The 17,057-nt window shown below is 41.2% G+C and overlaps 1 protein-coding gene across 1 annotated transcript; it reads right to left on the bottom strand.

Moving 5' to 3' along the window:
* Positions 1-7,253: 7,253 nt before the first annotated feature.
* Positions 7,254-15,300, bottom strand: dcdc2 (doublecortin domain containing 2). The gene is made up of 9 exons (XM_022753603.1): positions 15,014-15,300; positions 14,110-14,164; positions 11,673-11,738; positions 11,400-11,519; positions 10,756-10,832; positions 10,467-10,601; positions 9,996-10,145; positions 9,452-9,506; positions 7,254-7,442 (listed from the first exon to the last, which is right to left on the bottom strand). The coding sequence occupies exons 1-9, from the start codon at positions 15,298-15,300 to the stop codon at positions 7,254-7,256; spliced, it is 1,134 nt and encodes a 377-aa protein (XP_022609324.1).
* Between the last annotated feature and the right edge of the window lie 1,757 nt (positions 15,301-17,057).

Here is a 17,057-nt window from a genome sequence, read left to right as displayed (position 1 = left end):
ATTGCAAATTGAACCATGAATAGGTTCATTGAGGATGTAAGATGCTTTAAACGACTGTGAAGTCACCACACTGGAGAAACCTGCTGTTTTTTTCTTATGTTGTGCAAGTCATTTATTCTAGTTTCTCTATAAGCTGTCATGTCATTTTGTTTAGGATTAGAAGATTCCTCAGTGCTGTGGCACTTCTGGAAAAACCTTTTGAACAGAATCAAGCTTTCCCTAGTGTTGAGACACGACTAGAAAAACACATTAGTGAGGGTTTTCAGCTCACAAAGTGTACTGAAAATCCCCCCCACCCAAAAAAAACAAAATGTCAAATAATGGAAAACAATTGGTCTTGCACTGTTAATAAGAAAGACATCATAAAAAAATTTCTGAATCCAGCATTTACTGTGCAAACTCACATCCACAGTTGTTTTGCCAATGTAGTCCTTGAACGGAAAAGGAATGCTGAACAAAATCCAGCGTCCATCACCACAGCCTAATGGGGTACACAATTGTTAATGCATCCTTTTTGTAGTCCATATGCACCACGAGACACTCAGGCATTATTACCTCTGACAGGCTGACATCTGCCTTACAAGCAGACTGGAAAGACATCTTCCTGGAAATGCTTTGGATGTCATGGTCAATAGTGTTTTTCTCTGGCTGCACATGAACAAAATCTTTATTCTTTCAAAACCACTTCTGAAAAATCAATGCCTTAATGCCAAAGGTTGCAGTGTAAATAAATCCAAATCACCGCTTTAATAAACAGTGTATTTATGCTTATAAACCAAAGCATGGAAAAAATCGTTGACATGGCCTCCGCAAGCCAGTTCTACTTCCAGCGGATTAGTTCAATAGTGTTAGCCTTGACACACTACTTAATGTACCTAAATCACTCTACACAACATATCACCACACACTACACTATATTGCGTATATATATCCAGCTGATTTACCCCAGTCAGCACATGCCTGAGTTATGGTGGGGTGTAAAACAACATGGGTAGTAACTCTGAACAGTAATTATGAAATGTTGCCACTTAGCAAGTGTGCTCCAGTCACTGACCAGGGTCCTGTTAAAGCATTTAATTACTGTATGGCCAGCTACCATGAAAGAGGCCCAGTTGGTGCTGAGTTTATAGTGATGTGACACAGAGAAACTAGTCCAGCTGCTTAGTATAAAAATGTGATGACTGGACACTTTCTCTCATGCATACACACAGTATGTTTTCATGTAATTCAGAAGAGCACACAGCGAGGGTATGAAGAGATTCATTAGATTTGGAGTTAAGGTGATGGATGTCCCCAGTAAAAAATACCACAGTTGCTTCATTCTCTGACATCATACAAACACGAGTGTGCAGAAATTTTACAGTCAACACTGGTCAACACCATATCACAGCAGAGCATATCCAACTGATCGCGTTGGCAATGCTAATGCTATCTATGCTAACTATTCTATTGAAGGGGTTTGCCATAGATTTTACACGGTTACGATTGCTAGTCACAAGAGTCGCAAAAGTAAAAAGGAAGCTTTTCTGATGACAGACGCTATTGAGTTGCATTATGGGAAATGTAGGATGTAGCCTTTCTGGAGTTTGACCCATACTGTGGACTAAGGGATATGATATCTCAGCTTCTGCTTGTTTTGTCTTTTCTGTGTCCCCTAACTTTATGGAAGTGCAAGGTAAAATTGTTGGAGCATCACTTTAACAGCTCAATCAGCCTGAAGGAGACTATGGAATGTGGACTGTGAATACATGAATGCACTACAAACAGATATAAAGATCTTGTACTGTGTGTGGGCATGTGCTCTATGACATTTTTTAGTATTTATTTAAGTATTTCTGGTCTTTAACATCCTTTACATTAAGATTTGTTTCCGAGATGTAGCCGTATGAAAAAAATACTATACATAATCTCGAGAGTGAACCTTTTCAGTCGTGTAGAAAATGCCTCTTATGTGCAGCCCTGTGCTTAAATAGCTTTGACATTAAATCAGAGGAAAGCTCTGCTTGACAATGTTGCAGTAAGACAGGCCGAGTAATATTTATAAAGGTCATGGCTTCAGTTAAATATTTTAATAATTCATGGAGTTTGTTCTCTTTCACTTTTCTCACAGTTGCCTGAAACCTTACCATCCAGTCCCTCCATTATATGAAGGTCTCATTCCAAATGGCTTCTGTCTAATCAGCGTAAGATGAACAGATATTAAAATTGGATTTCTTTTTCTTCTCAACACATACACACAGAAGCACGACTGAGTGCTCTAAAATACAGCTACTTTATGTTATGAAATCTTTCCAACCAATAGCTTCAGTATCATTGGATATGATTGTGTATTTGATCATTAAAACCAAGATACACTGAAAGCAATGTATTTATCTTATAATTCAAGTTCGATAAAGGCCTCTGTGGAAGAATTCTCATTTTGCTGATGTGATTTACACCCTTTACAATATGTTTTCACGTTCACATTGATTGAAAGTACATTGTTTGGACTAAAACTGGCAAAAACACAGCACTTATAAAGGCATGTGTGAGTGCTTTGTGTGATGAACACATAGCAAACACAGCCGCTTCAGATGCCCTCCTAAGCACGGCTCCAACCCACGATGTAAACTATAGATCTCCATAAATGCGAGATGTTTACTCTTTCCATTTAAGCTGCGTGTCAAAGTTGCTCCACTGTCTCAGGCTGCTACAAACCCTGCAGATGCTGATGCTTCTATCACAACCGCTTCAGATGCGCGTCTACCGGCTCAACCTCAAAAACGTGCAACGCGGGCGAGATTAGAAGTGACAGACATTCATAAAATTTGTGTCATTGAAAGTGTCACACGTTACCCTAACCTTACACTTTTGTACGGCGTAGCTGGCGCTGCTTGTATGTCACAACTGAAACTCTTGTTAACAGATTAATGTGACAGATTAGTACAGCTACCCTGCTCTTTAATCCAGTAATCCTGCATCAAAGGGTCATGAAGAACCTTTTTTTTCTGCTGTAGTGAAAAGGGGGAGATGAAAGGAGGGGAAGAATGAAGGAGGGATAGGGAAGGATGGTCATGGAAACACATGCATGCACATAACACGCGCATAAATGCTTTAAAAAACAGTGCACACAAACCACACTCTCTAAGAACTAAGCAAGGAAAAAAAAAAAAAAAAAAAACTTCCTTAAATGTTGCCATTTCTCATCCTTCACTGCTTAGCCTCTTTTTTTTGACACAGGCACACGATTTAAGACACACAGTCTCTTTGTGTACATGTCTCCTGCCTCCTAAGGCTGTTTTGAGCCCTATTTCATGCTGACAGGCATTATAGAAACATATGCTAACAGGGCTAATTCCCCAAGGCAGCATCACATTTTATGACGCCAGAGGCAGAAGGTTGATCTGGCTGGATGGCTGGTGTATGTGCAAAGGCACACATGAACACACAGACACACAGACACACACAAACATGCTCGCATATTCAGCAATCTTCATTTCCTTCACATTCAACTTGTAAATAATACCAAGAATGTTTCCATTTAGATTTTTTGAAATTAGTTTTTTTTTTTTTTTATTCTGAAAAACACTTCAACTTCAAACTTTCTTGACTTCAAATCAAAGTCCTTTCAAGGAGAAGAATGGAAACAGACATAATGTGGCTCTGTAATGTATGATAAATTGAATTGGCTCCTGCTACAATACATTCAAAGATGGGGCCTAGTGCATGAAAAGGACTATTCAGAACATGAGGTTTGGCATAAAGTGGTTGCCCTTGATGTTTCAATGCTAAAATTTACACTTACTGCTTTTAGATTGTTTGAGGGAGTCGGGATTTTTTTGTGTGTCACTGGGTTTGAGGCTGAGTGCGAGGAAGCTTAAAAAAAAAAAAAAAAAAAATTCCCATTGCATCAAAGAGCATGAACCGAATGAACCTGTAAATCATATACTAATAATGTGGTTCTTGGTTGATTGTTCACCATTATCTAAAGGAGGACAATTTGCTTATATTGACGGATAATGCTCGTGTTCAGGTTAGACCTGAAAAGGGAAGGCGTCATTTTGCAAATTGAAAAGCCAACAATAGTGTGCCCCCTCATTAACGCATGCACAGAGGCATGTACAACCCATGCGAGGGTCCAGATAATCAGCAGACACACTTCCCTGTCTGTCAGCTTCCCTCTCTCACTGCCTTTCCCCTCTCTCCACTCGCCCATACCTTTCTGTCTGTCCATCCTTCTTGAAGTGCAAGGCTCTTTTGTTGATTTTCAGAGCAGCAATTTGGCCCCAGCGAGGGGGCACAGACAAGTAAAATTCTGCTTTGATGACTCTAAATGGAGAGATTATCCAAATGAAAAGCAATTATCCAAACCCCACCCATCCCTCTACCCTTCAATATCTCTCTGTGCCTTTCTTTACACCCAGCGCTCTCGCTTCAACATCTCAGCCCATTCATCGTATTCACTATTTGATTCCACCTGTGCTCTCTTTTTTTTTTTACCTCTTTTCTGCTTCCTCATAATGTTCTCCTCCCTTCATCATCTCAACCTTTTATTCCCTCTTCTTTAACCTTCTCTTTTATCATCCCTCCCTGTCCTTTTCCTCCTATCCTTTATTCTTCTCCCTTTTCCCATTCCGTCTGCTCTCTTCACTTCTTCTCTCCTCTGCACCATTAAACTGAACCGATCACAAAGGCCCTCTAATAAAATGAACACTGATAAACATCCTATTTCTATTTTGAGGTTAGCAACGACTGCTAATTGGTTACAAACTGAACATGAATGGGTTTTTGAGAGAGGAAGCTAACCTGGACCAACAATTTACCCAATTTAAAAGAGCTGCTTTAAAGTAGAACTCTGTTGGCTGGAGCGTACGACGGGCAATGTGTCTTGTTGGTTAAGTCTTTTAAGCCAAATGTCTTTGTTATAGTGAGTTCAAATTCATTCCATGACCTTTGCTGCATGACTTGCCTCACTGCCTCCCCCTTGTCTTTGCTGCCACTCACCACCGTGTTCACTCTAATGAAGCAGAAAAGTCAGAAGCTTTACAATACAACACCCAGAAACCGCTGGAGTCATCCTCAGTCCGGCTCCGCAGCAGCTGATAGACAGTGAATAATGGGGACTGGCGTACCGACACACACACACGCATAGACACACACGCACGCAAGCACACAAACTAACCTCGCTGTCACAACAGTCGGCACAGAACAGAGGGCGAATCTCAAGTTACGGGGTCGCTCGGTCTCATTTGTCTTTTTTTTCTTTCTACTCTCTCTCATCTCTCTCTCTCTGTGCATCTCTCGAGCCCCCATCCCACCCAACCCCACCCCACCCGGTCCCTCTCTCACAAATACATTTACAATGACATGACACCTTTATAATAATCTTTTGTTTTCCCTCCAATGTTCCAGCACACCAGAGATCTAAAGTGTGGGTTTCATGCTGTGTTCTTTCCACCGCCTCTGCCAGTCAGCCAAACTTTTTGGCTGTGTTCCCTTTGGCAGCAGAACGGGATGTGTTTACCTCAGACCCAGCCAGGGCAGGATTTCCCCACGGGGGAAAATAACACCAAAAACACCTCTGCTCTGCTGTGAATCACTAAACAGAGGTGATACGAACACTTTGTTCCTACTGAGAAGCTAAACTGGACAAACAAAGAACACAACACTAAACTTATTTAGTAATTTGTTTGTGGTAACGTTTGTGGCCAATGAGCGCCTATGGTTTCAGCTTTGGAGAAGCCAAATGGACAAATAATATTTTCGCGTTGATTTTCTTTGGAGGAGGCAATGAACAAAAAGAGCCTAAGGGAAACTTCAACCTGCTGTATCTTACACAAAGTGTGTTCAATACCATGGACAGACACAGACTGAAACTGCCGTTCAGAGACTGCATTACCACTACTCCACTACGCCTCGCAACGGATGAGCAAAATATTGTTTCTTGCAAGCATGATAGCATTTAACAAAGGGCTTTATAGGTCAAAGAGTGGAGGGTGCATGAGAATGCGATATGCTCTCTGAGCCATTCAAACGATCTTGTCTAACGCCTGATCTTGTTTTCCGAGCTGTCTGTCTGTTAATTTAATCTTTGGTCAATGTCACCCAAGGGGACCAATAACGCAACATGGTTTGCTCTGCCTATAATATGACATGCCACACAAGCTGATGTACAGAGGATTTTGAGGGTGACATTAGCGATTTCAAATGCACACGCAGAGACACACGCGTGCGCACACACACACACACACACACACACACACACACACACACACACACACACACCCACACACACACAAACACACACATTCCTTATTCCCATCTCTTTTGATGCAAAATGCCAGCTCCCCTGAACCACAGACACAATTCTCCACGCTCCTTTGGGCTTCTGCTGTCAACTCTCCTGCCAGAGGAGAGAACAGGCCACATCTATCACCAGCCACAAGATGACGTAATGTGGTTCATACCGCAGTAGGAGTTACAAAAGGGTCAGCAGCAGTCTGGAGAAAATCTAAATATCTCTTTCCTGTAAAAATTGTTGTTGACACAATTAGAAAAAAAAATGCTCTAATTTCTCGCTCCCTTTGTTATTGTATTGAATGCATATGCTATTCATGGAAAAAAAATTAAAAATCTGTTAGTCTCCCGGAGCAACAACACATCATGAAGGTGGGAGGATTGCCAGTTGCCAAAGAGCACAAAAGTAAAGGTGGTAGAGAGTTTCTTCATAGAGCATCAGCCCGGAAGATGACATAATGTGTTTCTTGTAATAACGGTTAATGTCATCATACTAGACCTACTTTCAATATTCTTGTGTTTTTTGTTTTTTTTTTACAGAGCAACAGTGCCACTATGTGGCCATTTTAGAATGCAGCAGGTTACATAAGATTTTTAAGACCATGCATTACATCATATGTCTCTATATCTTACATTAATCCTAACTGTAGGCTGTACAGCCCTGTTTGTGCCACATGTTGTGGTAATCATTTATGGGAGAAGACGATTCAGACATAGGAACATTAAAAGGCTGGGTAGCAGTCGCTATATATCAGTGTCACATTGTCGTGTATTAGAGAGAATATTTATGTATGTATACACCCACCTGGATGTTCAGTTTATCATGGATTTATGCACACACACACACACACACACACGCTCTTTACCTAAAATGTCATCCCATTACATCACATCTTTTTGTCAGGTGACTGCAAGGAGCTGTAAGAAGTCATTTTTAAGACTATTATTATGTATCTTACATATGGTTCTATTTGCTCCTATGTGTTACCATTGTCAGAGGTGCCGAGGGTCATTCTTTGTCCACTCCTCTTCTTCCTCAGGGTCATGAGTCTGGCCTGAGAGATCTCTCTGACGATGGAGGACAGGTGGTCTTTGTTGTGTCCGTTGTTTCCTGGAGGAGAGGTCTTGGAGTCTAGATCTCCACTGCCCTGAACCGTGGACTTAGTCTGGGGGAAGTGGAAGTTGATGAGAAACAGTCAGTTGATGAGAACCGTGCGAAAACCATGAGCAATTGTAAAAGTATATACGGTTTGAAAATAATAAGAGAGCTGACACTTTCTCTTATACTTTATTGGAAGTTTATGGCCAGGCATTTTGACATGAGTGAGCACTTTGTTATTTAAACTGGCTAGGGCTGGGGAAGTGATAATAACTAAGTATTCAAACAACAGGATTTGTTTAACTCAGCATACAGTGACAAGGTGGAAGTGCTGGGATGTTCGAGTGTATTTTCCTTTGGTATAGACCGGGCAGATCTAGAAATGTATCAAGTATTTGAGTACTTCAAGTGTTTCCAGTAGTGGGTGCTGCGCACCTTGAGTGCAGGTCACACTAATGTGATATGCTGGTATCAAGTGGAAGTAAAACAATATGCCTCATTATCCTCCTAAATATTAAGCAGTACGTTACTTGAAGCTGATAAATTATGAAATCAATTACTGTTTTTTACTTAACTCACTGTGATGATTGTGTTGAAGCTACGTGTGTGTGTTTTTTTTAACAGTAAAACAAAACTCTAACAACTCATGTATATGTTGCGTCATGACAGTAGCAGGAGAAAGCAACAAAAAAAGTATTTAAATCAAAAGCAAAACAATTATTAACACTAAGGGGCGCTAACAGCTGTGTATCTCTGACGTCTGCAGGTAGCTGGAAATCAGAGTCTGCGGTCTGACTGTGGTACATGAGCAATCTTGTGAGCCCCGAAGTTTCCAAGCTTCCTGTCTCTTTGGTATTCCTCTGCGTATGTGCTGCAGTTGAGGGCAGCGAGGAGTCGAGTCAAGGTTGTAGAGTTTGTATGTGTTTGTACACTGAGCAGTCTCAGCAGTGGGCGCACTATGCTAAGTCCTGGGGGGAGAACATGTCTGCCAGTCACCACCTGCACTGTTTAAAGCTGAACTTTGTCACACAGTTGTTAGGTGAGTTTGTACCACTAGTGGGGATTGTAATGCTTTAATTATACGGCTGACAGTTAGTTTGGAAACATATAAAAGGCGAGTAGGCAGGAGGCAGGAGAAGAGGAGCGAGAGTTATTGTCACTGTTGGACTGGGCACATGGCTATTTCCTGGAGTCAGAATGTGTAAACAGTGTAAACTTGATTTGCAGCGAACTGAAAAAACAAAATACCGGTAGAAAATACTTGGTTGTTCATTTTGTGCCAGCACGGTAAGGTAGACCTACCTACTTCTCCTAATGTAAAGTCTTCTTCCACTTCTTTGGCAAAGGTAGTAAAAACATAACATTAGAACCAGAGTTGAGTTAAACAAAGTGAACGTTGCCACATGTCAGTGATTGATGAAGCAAAACTGTTTGTTTTGCCTGTACAAATGAATTTGTCTCCACTTTAGAGTCATTTGGACGTTAATGGGCTGCTGAGGCCTGTGCTCCAAAATGTAATGTTTCATTTCGCAAAAACGGTGTGAGCACAAATTTTTATTTTGCCTGCACAAATGTGCACAAATAAATACAAATGGTTTTATTGATACCCTCTTCCTATGGGATGCCAACTTCAAAGAGGTACAAACTCACAGTAGACAATGTGCAATTTTGTCCTGTACACATCTTAGTGAAATTACATCTGAATTTTTAGATGAGTGACAGACTGGCTCATTAAGTTTATAATACAATTTTCTGTGTTGAGGCATTCTTCGATATTTATTACTACAGCTGTCTGGGCCCCCACAGTCCTTCAAAGCTGCTGGTAAAGTAACACACACATAACAAGGTGAATATTATCTATCTATAATGATTCTCAGGTTGTTTTAAGCTGTTCCTCCAACAATGCATGTAAAAAAAAAAAAAGGTCTGGCATTGTGCGTTGTGTAGATGTGCACAAAGCTGCACCGCTGCTGAAAAATCCTGGTGGAAACACTGTTCTCAGCTCCACTTTAAGGGTTTGTAAAATATTAAATTTAATAATCTAAATAATTCATGCAAAAGGCATGTAATTCTTACATTTCCATTTTGCTTGGAGAATCTGTAGATGGGTGGAAGAGAGTAAGCTTTCATTCTGTAGACAAAACAGACAAAAAGATGTCACTCACATGAATACATGATATGTGTTAAGTGTCTGCCCTACAACACTGATCCATGAACACATGCGGCTGAAATTAACCATGAATTGCTTAATATTTGATAATGAGTGCAGATACTGAACCCAGTCCAAACTAAGTTAGTGGGGTAAGTTGCCCCCAGTGGCCCCTCATATTTGCAAATTTTGCAATGGCATCTCTAAGCCCCCTTAAACCTCCCATAAAGACACTATACAGTGCACTGCTGTTGCCCCAAACCCCCCTAAGTGGGGCCCCTGATGATGTGTGCTGTAGCTAAATGAACCAAACAATAAAATGACAATAAAAACATAAAATGATGCCTCCCTGTATCATTCAAAGACATTCTGACATTAAGTTAAAGCTGTAAATCACTTTGCAATTTCTATCAAGATGTCAGCGTCTTCAGACGTGTTACAACAGTATATCTTCTGTAGTGCGGTGCTTACCCATTGACCCTCCTTGTCCCTCTTGGTTTGGTGAAGAGTAGGTCACTGTAGGACAGCTTCTTAAACTTTTCTCTTCCCACAGCCACATACAGCTGACCGCTCTCCAGCTGAGTCCCGGCAGTCAGCTGGTGGCCTTCGTCGGTGTAGAGACTAGAGCACACAAAGAGAGCCAAAAGCCCCACGGTTTCCATCATGTGTTTATACCAGTTACGAGCATATTATTGTGTCTATGTGTGTGTGTGTGTGTATCACATTCAACAAGTAATTTTTTGTTTTCATTTATACACAAGTTTATGCATCAAGGTACGAGAAAACCTAATGAGATCATCTGCTGGAATGGAAGAAGATGTGTTGCAAAGCTGAAACTTCTGCCATGTACTGCTCTTGATTTATTTTGTACAACAGACATTAAATCTTCATGTCGGGGGGCACAGTGCACATGTCGAGTGTGTGCACTTCTTTAGGTGGTACCTTCGAACACCTCCCAGGACTCTCAAACCCATCTTCTCTGTGATCATCTCTAGTATCTTGTCAAACTGGCCCAGCATCCTCTGGTGGATCAGCAGCCTCATCGCGGGGTTTAAGACATCGCCATTTGCTACCACGCTAAGTGAAGAAAACACTTATGATGGTTGGCAGTTACACTATTGTATACAGAAAACACAGCGTATATAAGCGAATCTAAAAACTCTGTAGGCAAAATTAAAAGGTCAGGATTGTGGTAAAATGGTTAGTGTGAAATATGGGAACCTGAACTTACAATATCGTACATGGCTCCTTGATGGGTTTCAGGAACCGAGCTGACACAATGATTCGATTCTGTGGCAGCGGTTTGGCCTGAAAAAGAAGGATAAGAAAGATAAATAAATACGTCATGAACCTATGGACGCTTATAAAGTTTGTTAGCAGATCAGTATGCCCTGCTGGGATTTAAGGACAGCTCTTGTTTCCCAGTGGAGGCTCAGAAAAACAGACCTGTGCGAACGTTTAGGGACTTTTGCTTTAGGGACTGATGCTAACACTGGAGTCAATATTGATATTCCAGTTGGTAAGGACAACATTTAAGCTCATTTCAGCTCCTAAATATAGCTGCCCATGACAAGGCAGTCAACAGGGCTGATACTGTACATCCTTTAGAGGTAGAGGTGCTTGAACAATCGGAGGGGCAAAGGTTGGCAGCAGTTTGATGTGGCGTTATTTCTTTATTGTAAAAAATATGTATATTCTTCTTGAAATCCATCCGCTCTTTTTTGGGGTATTTTTTTTTCTGTCCTTTTGCTGCAAAAAGTGTCAGTTAACAGTACAAGAAAACAGTCTTGTTTGACATCAAAAGCTTTTACCCCTAAAGCCAAAGAGAAAGAGCTATTGTAATCGCTGAAAGAATCTGTCTCTCATCTCTGTGACAGCGAAAGCCTGATCTCTCTGAGATCCTTTGAGGTTGTGAGGTTGCAAAGACTGAGCTCTGCAGGTCCTCTCCCATAACACCTGGTAACCCACTGTGACTCCAAGACTGAGATTTGGATCCTATGAGAGAAAGAGATAAGGGAGGAGGCATGTTAAAAGTCCTCTGAGGGCTCTGTGAGAGCGCCCTGGTAACAGAGGTGTGAAGGTCAGAAGTAGAATTTAAAAAATAAAAAAGCTTAAAAAACACAAGGTGTTGGACATATTCAGAGGTACGCCAGTGACCGTGCATAAGGCCAGGCTCTTGTGATAGAGCTTAAGCCCCATGTCTCCGGCTTTAAACTGCACAAATAACACAGATCAGAAAACATTCAAATGCATTTTAATTCACATATTTGCTAAAATAATCAAAACCCGAAAACACTGCCAGTTAAAAAAAAATAGAACTGCACTTCCATTTTAACCTTTTACCTTTAATGTAAGCTCCAAAGCACGAAGAGTAGCGTAAACCACACAGCTGGTAACCAGGAACAAACAGAAACAAGCAGGGGCAAGGCATGAATCAGTCCCCTGGGAGCTATTATAAGTACCGGGTTTGTTTTTCTATCGGCGGTGATTATTTTTTATTTTTTATTTTTTATTTTTTTATCAACACGTGATCTTTTATCATAAAGTGGGAAAAAGCCCACTCAGCTCCCATTTGGCAAACAACACCACTAATGCTGAGCATACACAGCTTTAATAAGTCAAATCAAACCTATAGCACCGTTATCAGGAAACCAAGACCAAGGGAACACCTTTCACTTTTAATACATCTCACTCGATTCCATCGACAGAGTGCAGCCGGTAGATTCAGCAAAGTTAATGAATCTACCGGCTTTATTTCTGATGTAAGGATTTTGCGTATAACAAGGTTCTGCAGTTTGCCTGCTGGTGGAAATCACTATGACCAATTTTCAGCTCACTTAAATACTCAACTGGTGCACTTACATCTGTTTACGAAAAGCAGAAGGTCTGAGCACTGCTTGAAGTGGGTCCTCGAAAGCAAATCCAATCAAACACAGAGTGACAAAAACACTAATTTCAAGGTGGAAAGGGAAATGTAATAACAAGAGTAGGGTCTATTGTGATATATTGAAGGTGCATCCCGCGGAGCTACGGTCAAAACGAGTCACACACAGATTGGTTCATTGAAGGTAGTGACCTTCCAGCTTCATTAGTTCAACCCAAAATCAATACGAACAAAAAAAAACAAAAAAAAACAAAAACAAAAAACAAAAAAAAACTTGCCAAGCATCCAGACCGCTAAGAGTTCTCTTCATTATCGACACAATCAGCCAGGTTAAGTGGGGCAGGCCAGGAGGAAGCAGGGTCCTTGTAAACTAAAGGGGTTCTTTTTATGCTCGCCAATCACGGCAGCAACAGCAAGTCCTCGAGGTCTCTGTGATGAAAAAAAGCTTCTTGCTGGTAGGTGATAAGACAAAATCAAGAGCACAGAGAGAAATTCCTGATTCTCTTTTGAATGATTAACATGTTACAGTGGAGAGAGAGAGAGAGAGAGAGAGAGAGAGAGAGAGAGAGAGAGGTGGGATGCACATACAGCAAATGATTCGGAGGCTCTGACCTCAAGGCCGGACATGAAAGTACAGGGTATCCTGACAAAGACTTTTGACCCCTTGTTCTCTTTGGCTAAAGTTAGTATGTCAAAATTTTCCACCGATTTGTTTTTGCCATACTGTCCCCATGAGAGAGCAGAGTTAATAAGGTTTGGTATATTAAGTGTATTACACTTCCAGAGAATAAACTTTATCATTAAAAAAAAAACTCAACTCTCATTTGGAAAGAGGACCTCGCAGTTGACTTTGAAAAGAGATGAACCTGACTTTAAGCCGCTCTTGTTTTGGCTGTGACTTCATAGCTAGTGATTAAAGATGCATTGATCGGAGGGATGATTATGAACCATAAGTTAATAATTCATGGCCACTGAGACAACAACAAAGTGATTCTTCACAGAGAACAATGGGGAGGAATGCTGAACATTACACCTTGCTTAAATGATCTTTCTAAAACCTTTACACTGTGGGTGGGGGCAAGAGCGCAGAGGTGATCTTCCCAAATCCTCATGTATCTTGCATTTAGTGGCAGTTTCAAATGTTGAAGAGTTGGATTGAGTAAGGATATTGTAACTGAAACCCTGCCACGAAAACATAGCCGCTGAAGTGTTTCATTAATCTCCAAAACTAAATTTAAACTAAATGCAATAAAATAAACACAGTTAAAACAATGTGTCTGTGATGAAGGTATACATTGTCATGCGGTTGCTGAACCGTCACAGAGCTTATACGACTAGAAATTAAGAAATATGAAATTGAGGAATATGTTCCAATGTGTGTTTTTCAACTAAAGGATCTAGTGCAGATAAAGATCCACCGCACTCCAGGACTATCTGGATGACTGACAAGACTATGTAAATTATGTAAACAGGTTCCATCTCTGCCGATTGTGTTCAAATGATGCCAAAGATCAGAACGATTGGGAATTGCAGGCACAGCTATGGCTGCTGCGTACTCGCCCTTCTTGCACAACACAGCCTCAGAATATCTTGAGCCCAGGCATTTTGTGGCATTCAACAGGAACTTACCTTTTCCCAACTGACTTCATAACAGGAAGAAATTTCAGAAAAACTGAAAGAAGGCAGGACTTTTCTCCTTACCTGCATTGGAAGAGTCTGCAGCATCCTCCTCTTTCTAGAGCCAATCTGTTGGTAACTGCAGATAAATGATAAAGTGAAGTTGAGTTAATCATTCACAGCACACTGATAAAAATGATTCATGCTCTCATCAGCTAAAGCAGAATATTTATTGTGTAGTTCTTTGTTTTAAACATATTTATTGGAATTAAATGTGAACAGTTTTGGTGAATATAATATTCATGTATTTATCATCTGTTGCATTCAAACACATTTTTCACAGGGGTACAGTCGGACGATGAAAACGGAAGTACATCATATATTCAGGATGTACAGGTACAGTACAGTAACCTGTATCTTTCCCCTGGGCCTGTCTATTTAAAACAAAACACTTATGTCAAAGAACATGATAAAAGTAAACAAACTTCATGTCTCCAGAATACCTCCCCACTGTATTCTATGAATAACTGACTGCACAAATCTCATTACCTGCCGTATCTGTAAGCCCACCTTTTTTTAGGCCAGGGCAGAGCACACTTCTCTACAGTGCTGAGCTCATCTGCCTCATGCTGTGACTCTGTCCACTCACATAAATTTGAAGACCATGACTCCTCAACAGGTCTGACTGTAAGTGACTCATTTTATATAGGCCTGTTGTATGAAGGCCTAGACGGTGGCTGATTGACAACATTGACTGTGGAACGAAGTTAGAGTGTGCAATATATTTCAGCTGAGATTTTAATTAGGCTACTTACAATTAACAGTAATTACAACTGACCGACATGCTCTCCTGCAGGCTAGAATAACCCACACCTGTCTTAAAACTGAACAGGCAGGTGTGTCATGGAGCAGTATTTACGCATTGATGCATTATTGTTAAGTTTTTGAGAAAACCCATTTGAAAGTAGTTACTGTAGTTATGTCTTACTCCAGCTTTTTGAATCTCTCCCTCCCAGCAGCGACGTACTGCTCCCCGCTATGCAGGCTCTCCATACAGTCCACCTTGTGGCCTCCTCTCGGTGTGTAGATGTTTCTCACCGCTCCAAACGGGGCTTTTATCCCACCGGTCACCTCTCTCAGCAAAGTCTCAAAGTTGGACACCCTCTTGTGGTTGATCACTATCCGACGAGCCTCATAGTACGGATCGCCGTTCCGGAACATGAAAATGTTCTTCACGACCGGCTGTGACAGAAAGTTTGGCTTCTCCGAGCTCATCCTTGTGCGTAATCGACAGGCTGGCGCGCGACGGAGAGAGGTCTTTGTTATAATAATCTCACAACAGGTTGATCCCAACTGCAAGACAAAAGCTTATTGGCCATTATAATGACATCAGAGCTGGCCCATCCCGGCCAAATGTTTCAGGGGTTGAGTGGTGCTGAACGCGGCGCGCAGATCTTCAAGGAGGTCGGCGTTTTGGATAGAAAAGCGTCCGGGACCAGGTGCTACTCACGGATTAAAGAGGAGGTAAATGGACCCACGTGCATGTAACTGCTGTTGTGATCCAGCGTTAAAACTGTCAACTATCCACAAGTTTTGCAGAATCTCAACCCGCGTGCAAAGGAAAACGGTGCGGAGTTGTACGCTTCGTGTGCGCGCGATACGCAGCAGGTGATGGTGAAAGCCAAATGGGTCTGTGTAGTTTCCCCCCACGATGTAAGGCTGAGCATCATGGGAGCTCATCTGTTGGGATGTATCTATGGGAACACGCCGCTGTTCTCTCACCGATTACCAGGGACCTCACACAGTCGTAATCAGCATGTTGTCAATCATTAACCGATGAGGGGAAAACAGACTTATTTGATTAAATGCAGATTATCACTGTGCGGGAAACATACGCAAAAATGAACGACGACCTTTGTGAGAGGAGACAAGACAGTAAACATGAAACACTTAAAAGGTGTAAAACTCTCCAACGCTCATGTGAGAAAGTTAATTGGGCATCAAGAGACCAATTGGAAAGTCGGGTTGCCGGTGACATCCCGAAAGTGGGACAAAAAACATGTTTGTTTTGTGTACTACAATGGTGTTGCACAACAACAGGGACATCTGTACTCCATGTCCTTTTGCACATTATTGTCAAGTGGCACGTTTCATGCTCAGCCAATTAAAAGCCAGAGGAATTCATTATATAAATGTCCGGATTAAATAGTAGTATAGTAGTAATAGTGTAGTAGTAGTAGTAGTAGTAGTATATTTATAGCAGTATTACTTAATTCTTCAATCCAAATTTTTGTAAAGGCATACAAAGATTTCCCCCACTATATACTATACTGAAACACTATATGTTGGGATATTTATCTATACTCCTACAGCTACCACAGCCCACAGTTTGATGTGTGTGAGTTTTGTCAGCTGCTGTATGGAGCCAGAGGTAAAACCTCTCCTTACTCTTTTTCCCCTCCTCCTTCACCTTATTGTACAGGACCTCTTTCATCAGCAGCAGCAATCGGCCTGAGAATTACTGCTCCACTGGGGCGCAGCCTACTTGGTGGCCATGCCAACGATAAGGTCAGCAGGGGCCAAATGAACTTAATGTAATATAATAGATATACAGTGGGGACTGTGGTCTCAGACTTTTGGACCCCACTGTATATAGTAGATGTAATATAATATAAAATGTATATAATATGCATTAATTATTGCTCTCTGGCTTACTGTCACATAAAGCAGTTCTGCCCAGCAACAGAGTCGCTTATAGGCCTACTGCAAAGGTGCACCCCACTCTATGCATGACCATACTACTGTAGAGTCTAACTACTGTATACACTTCTTTAGATGCAATTCACTCTTGAAGCCACCTGATGGTGCTATAGTATATGATGTGGATTATAATTTTATTAATCAGACTAATTATTTAAATATTGAACAAATTCTCAAATCTTACAAAATGTGTGAATACATGAGAAAACTTGCCATTACCTATGTTATGTACAAGTTGCATTCATGCTTTTAAAGGGGCGGATTTAAAGACA

Source organism: Seriola dumerili, unplaced genomic scaffold (assembly GCF_002260705.1).
Source record: "Seriola dumerili isolate Sdu_G_001 unplaced genomic scaffold, Sdu_1.0 BDQW01000191.1, whole genome shotgun sequence".
Lineage (NCBI taxonomy): Eukaryota > Metazoa > Chordata > Actinopteri > Carangiformes > Carangidae > Seriola > Seriola dumerili.
The sequence above is the reverse complement of the archived record's forward strand: the minus strand, read 5'-3'. Positions and strand labels throughout refer to the sequence as shown.

Bases quoted from the DNA above. Each gene is read 5' to 3' on its own strand.
- dcdc2 (XM_022753603.1), bottom strand. From the start codon at position 15,300: ATGAGCTCGGAGAAGCCAAACTTTCTGTCACAGCCGGTCGTGAAGAAC. The intron at 10,833-11,399 runs GTCACAGAGATG...CTTCTTTTTCAG, and splicing joins AGAGAGATCAGGCTTTCGCT to GCCAAACCGCTGCCACAGAA. The intron at 10,146-10,466 runs GTACCACCTAAA...TGTGTGCTCTAG, and splicing joins GTCCTGGGAGGTGTTCGAAG to TCTCTACACCGACGAAGGCC.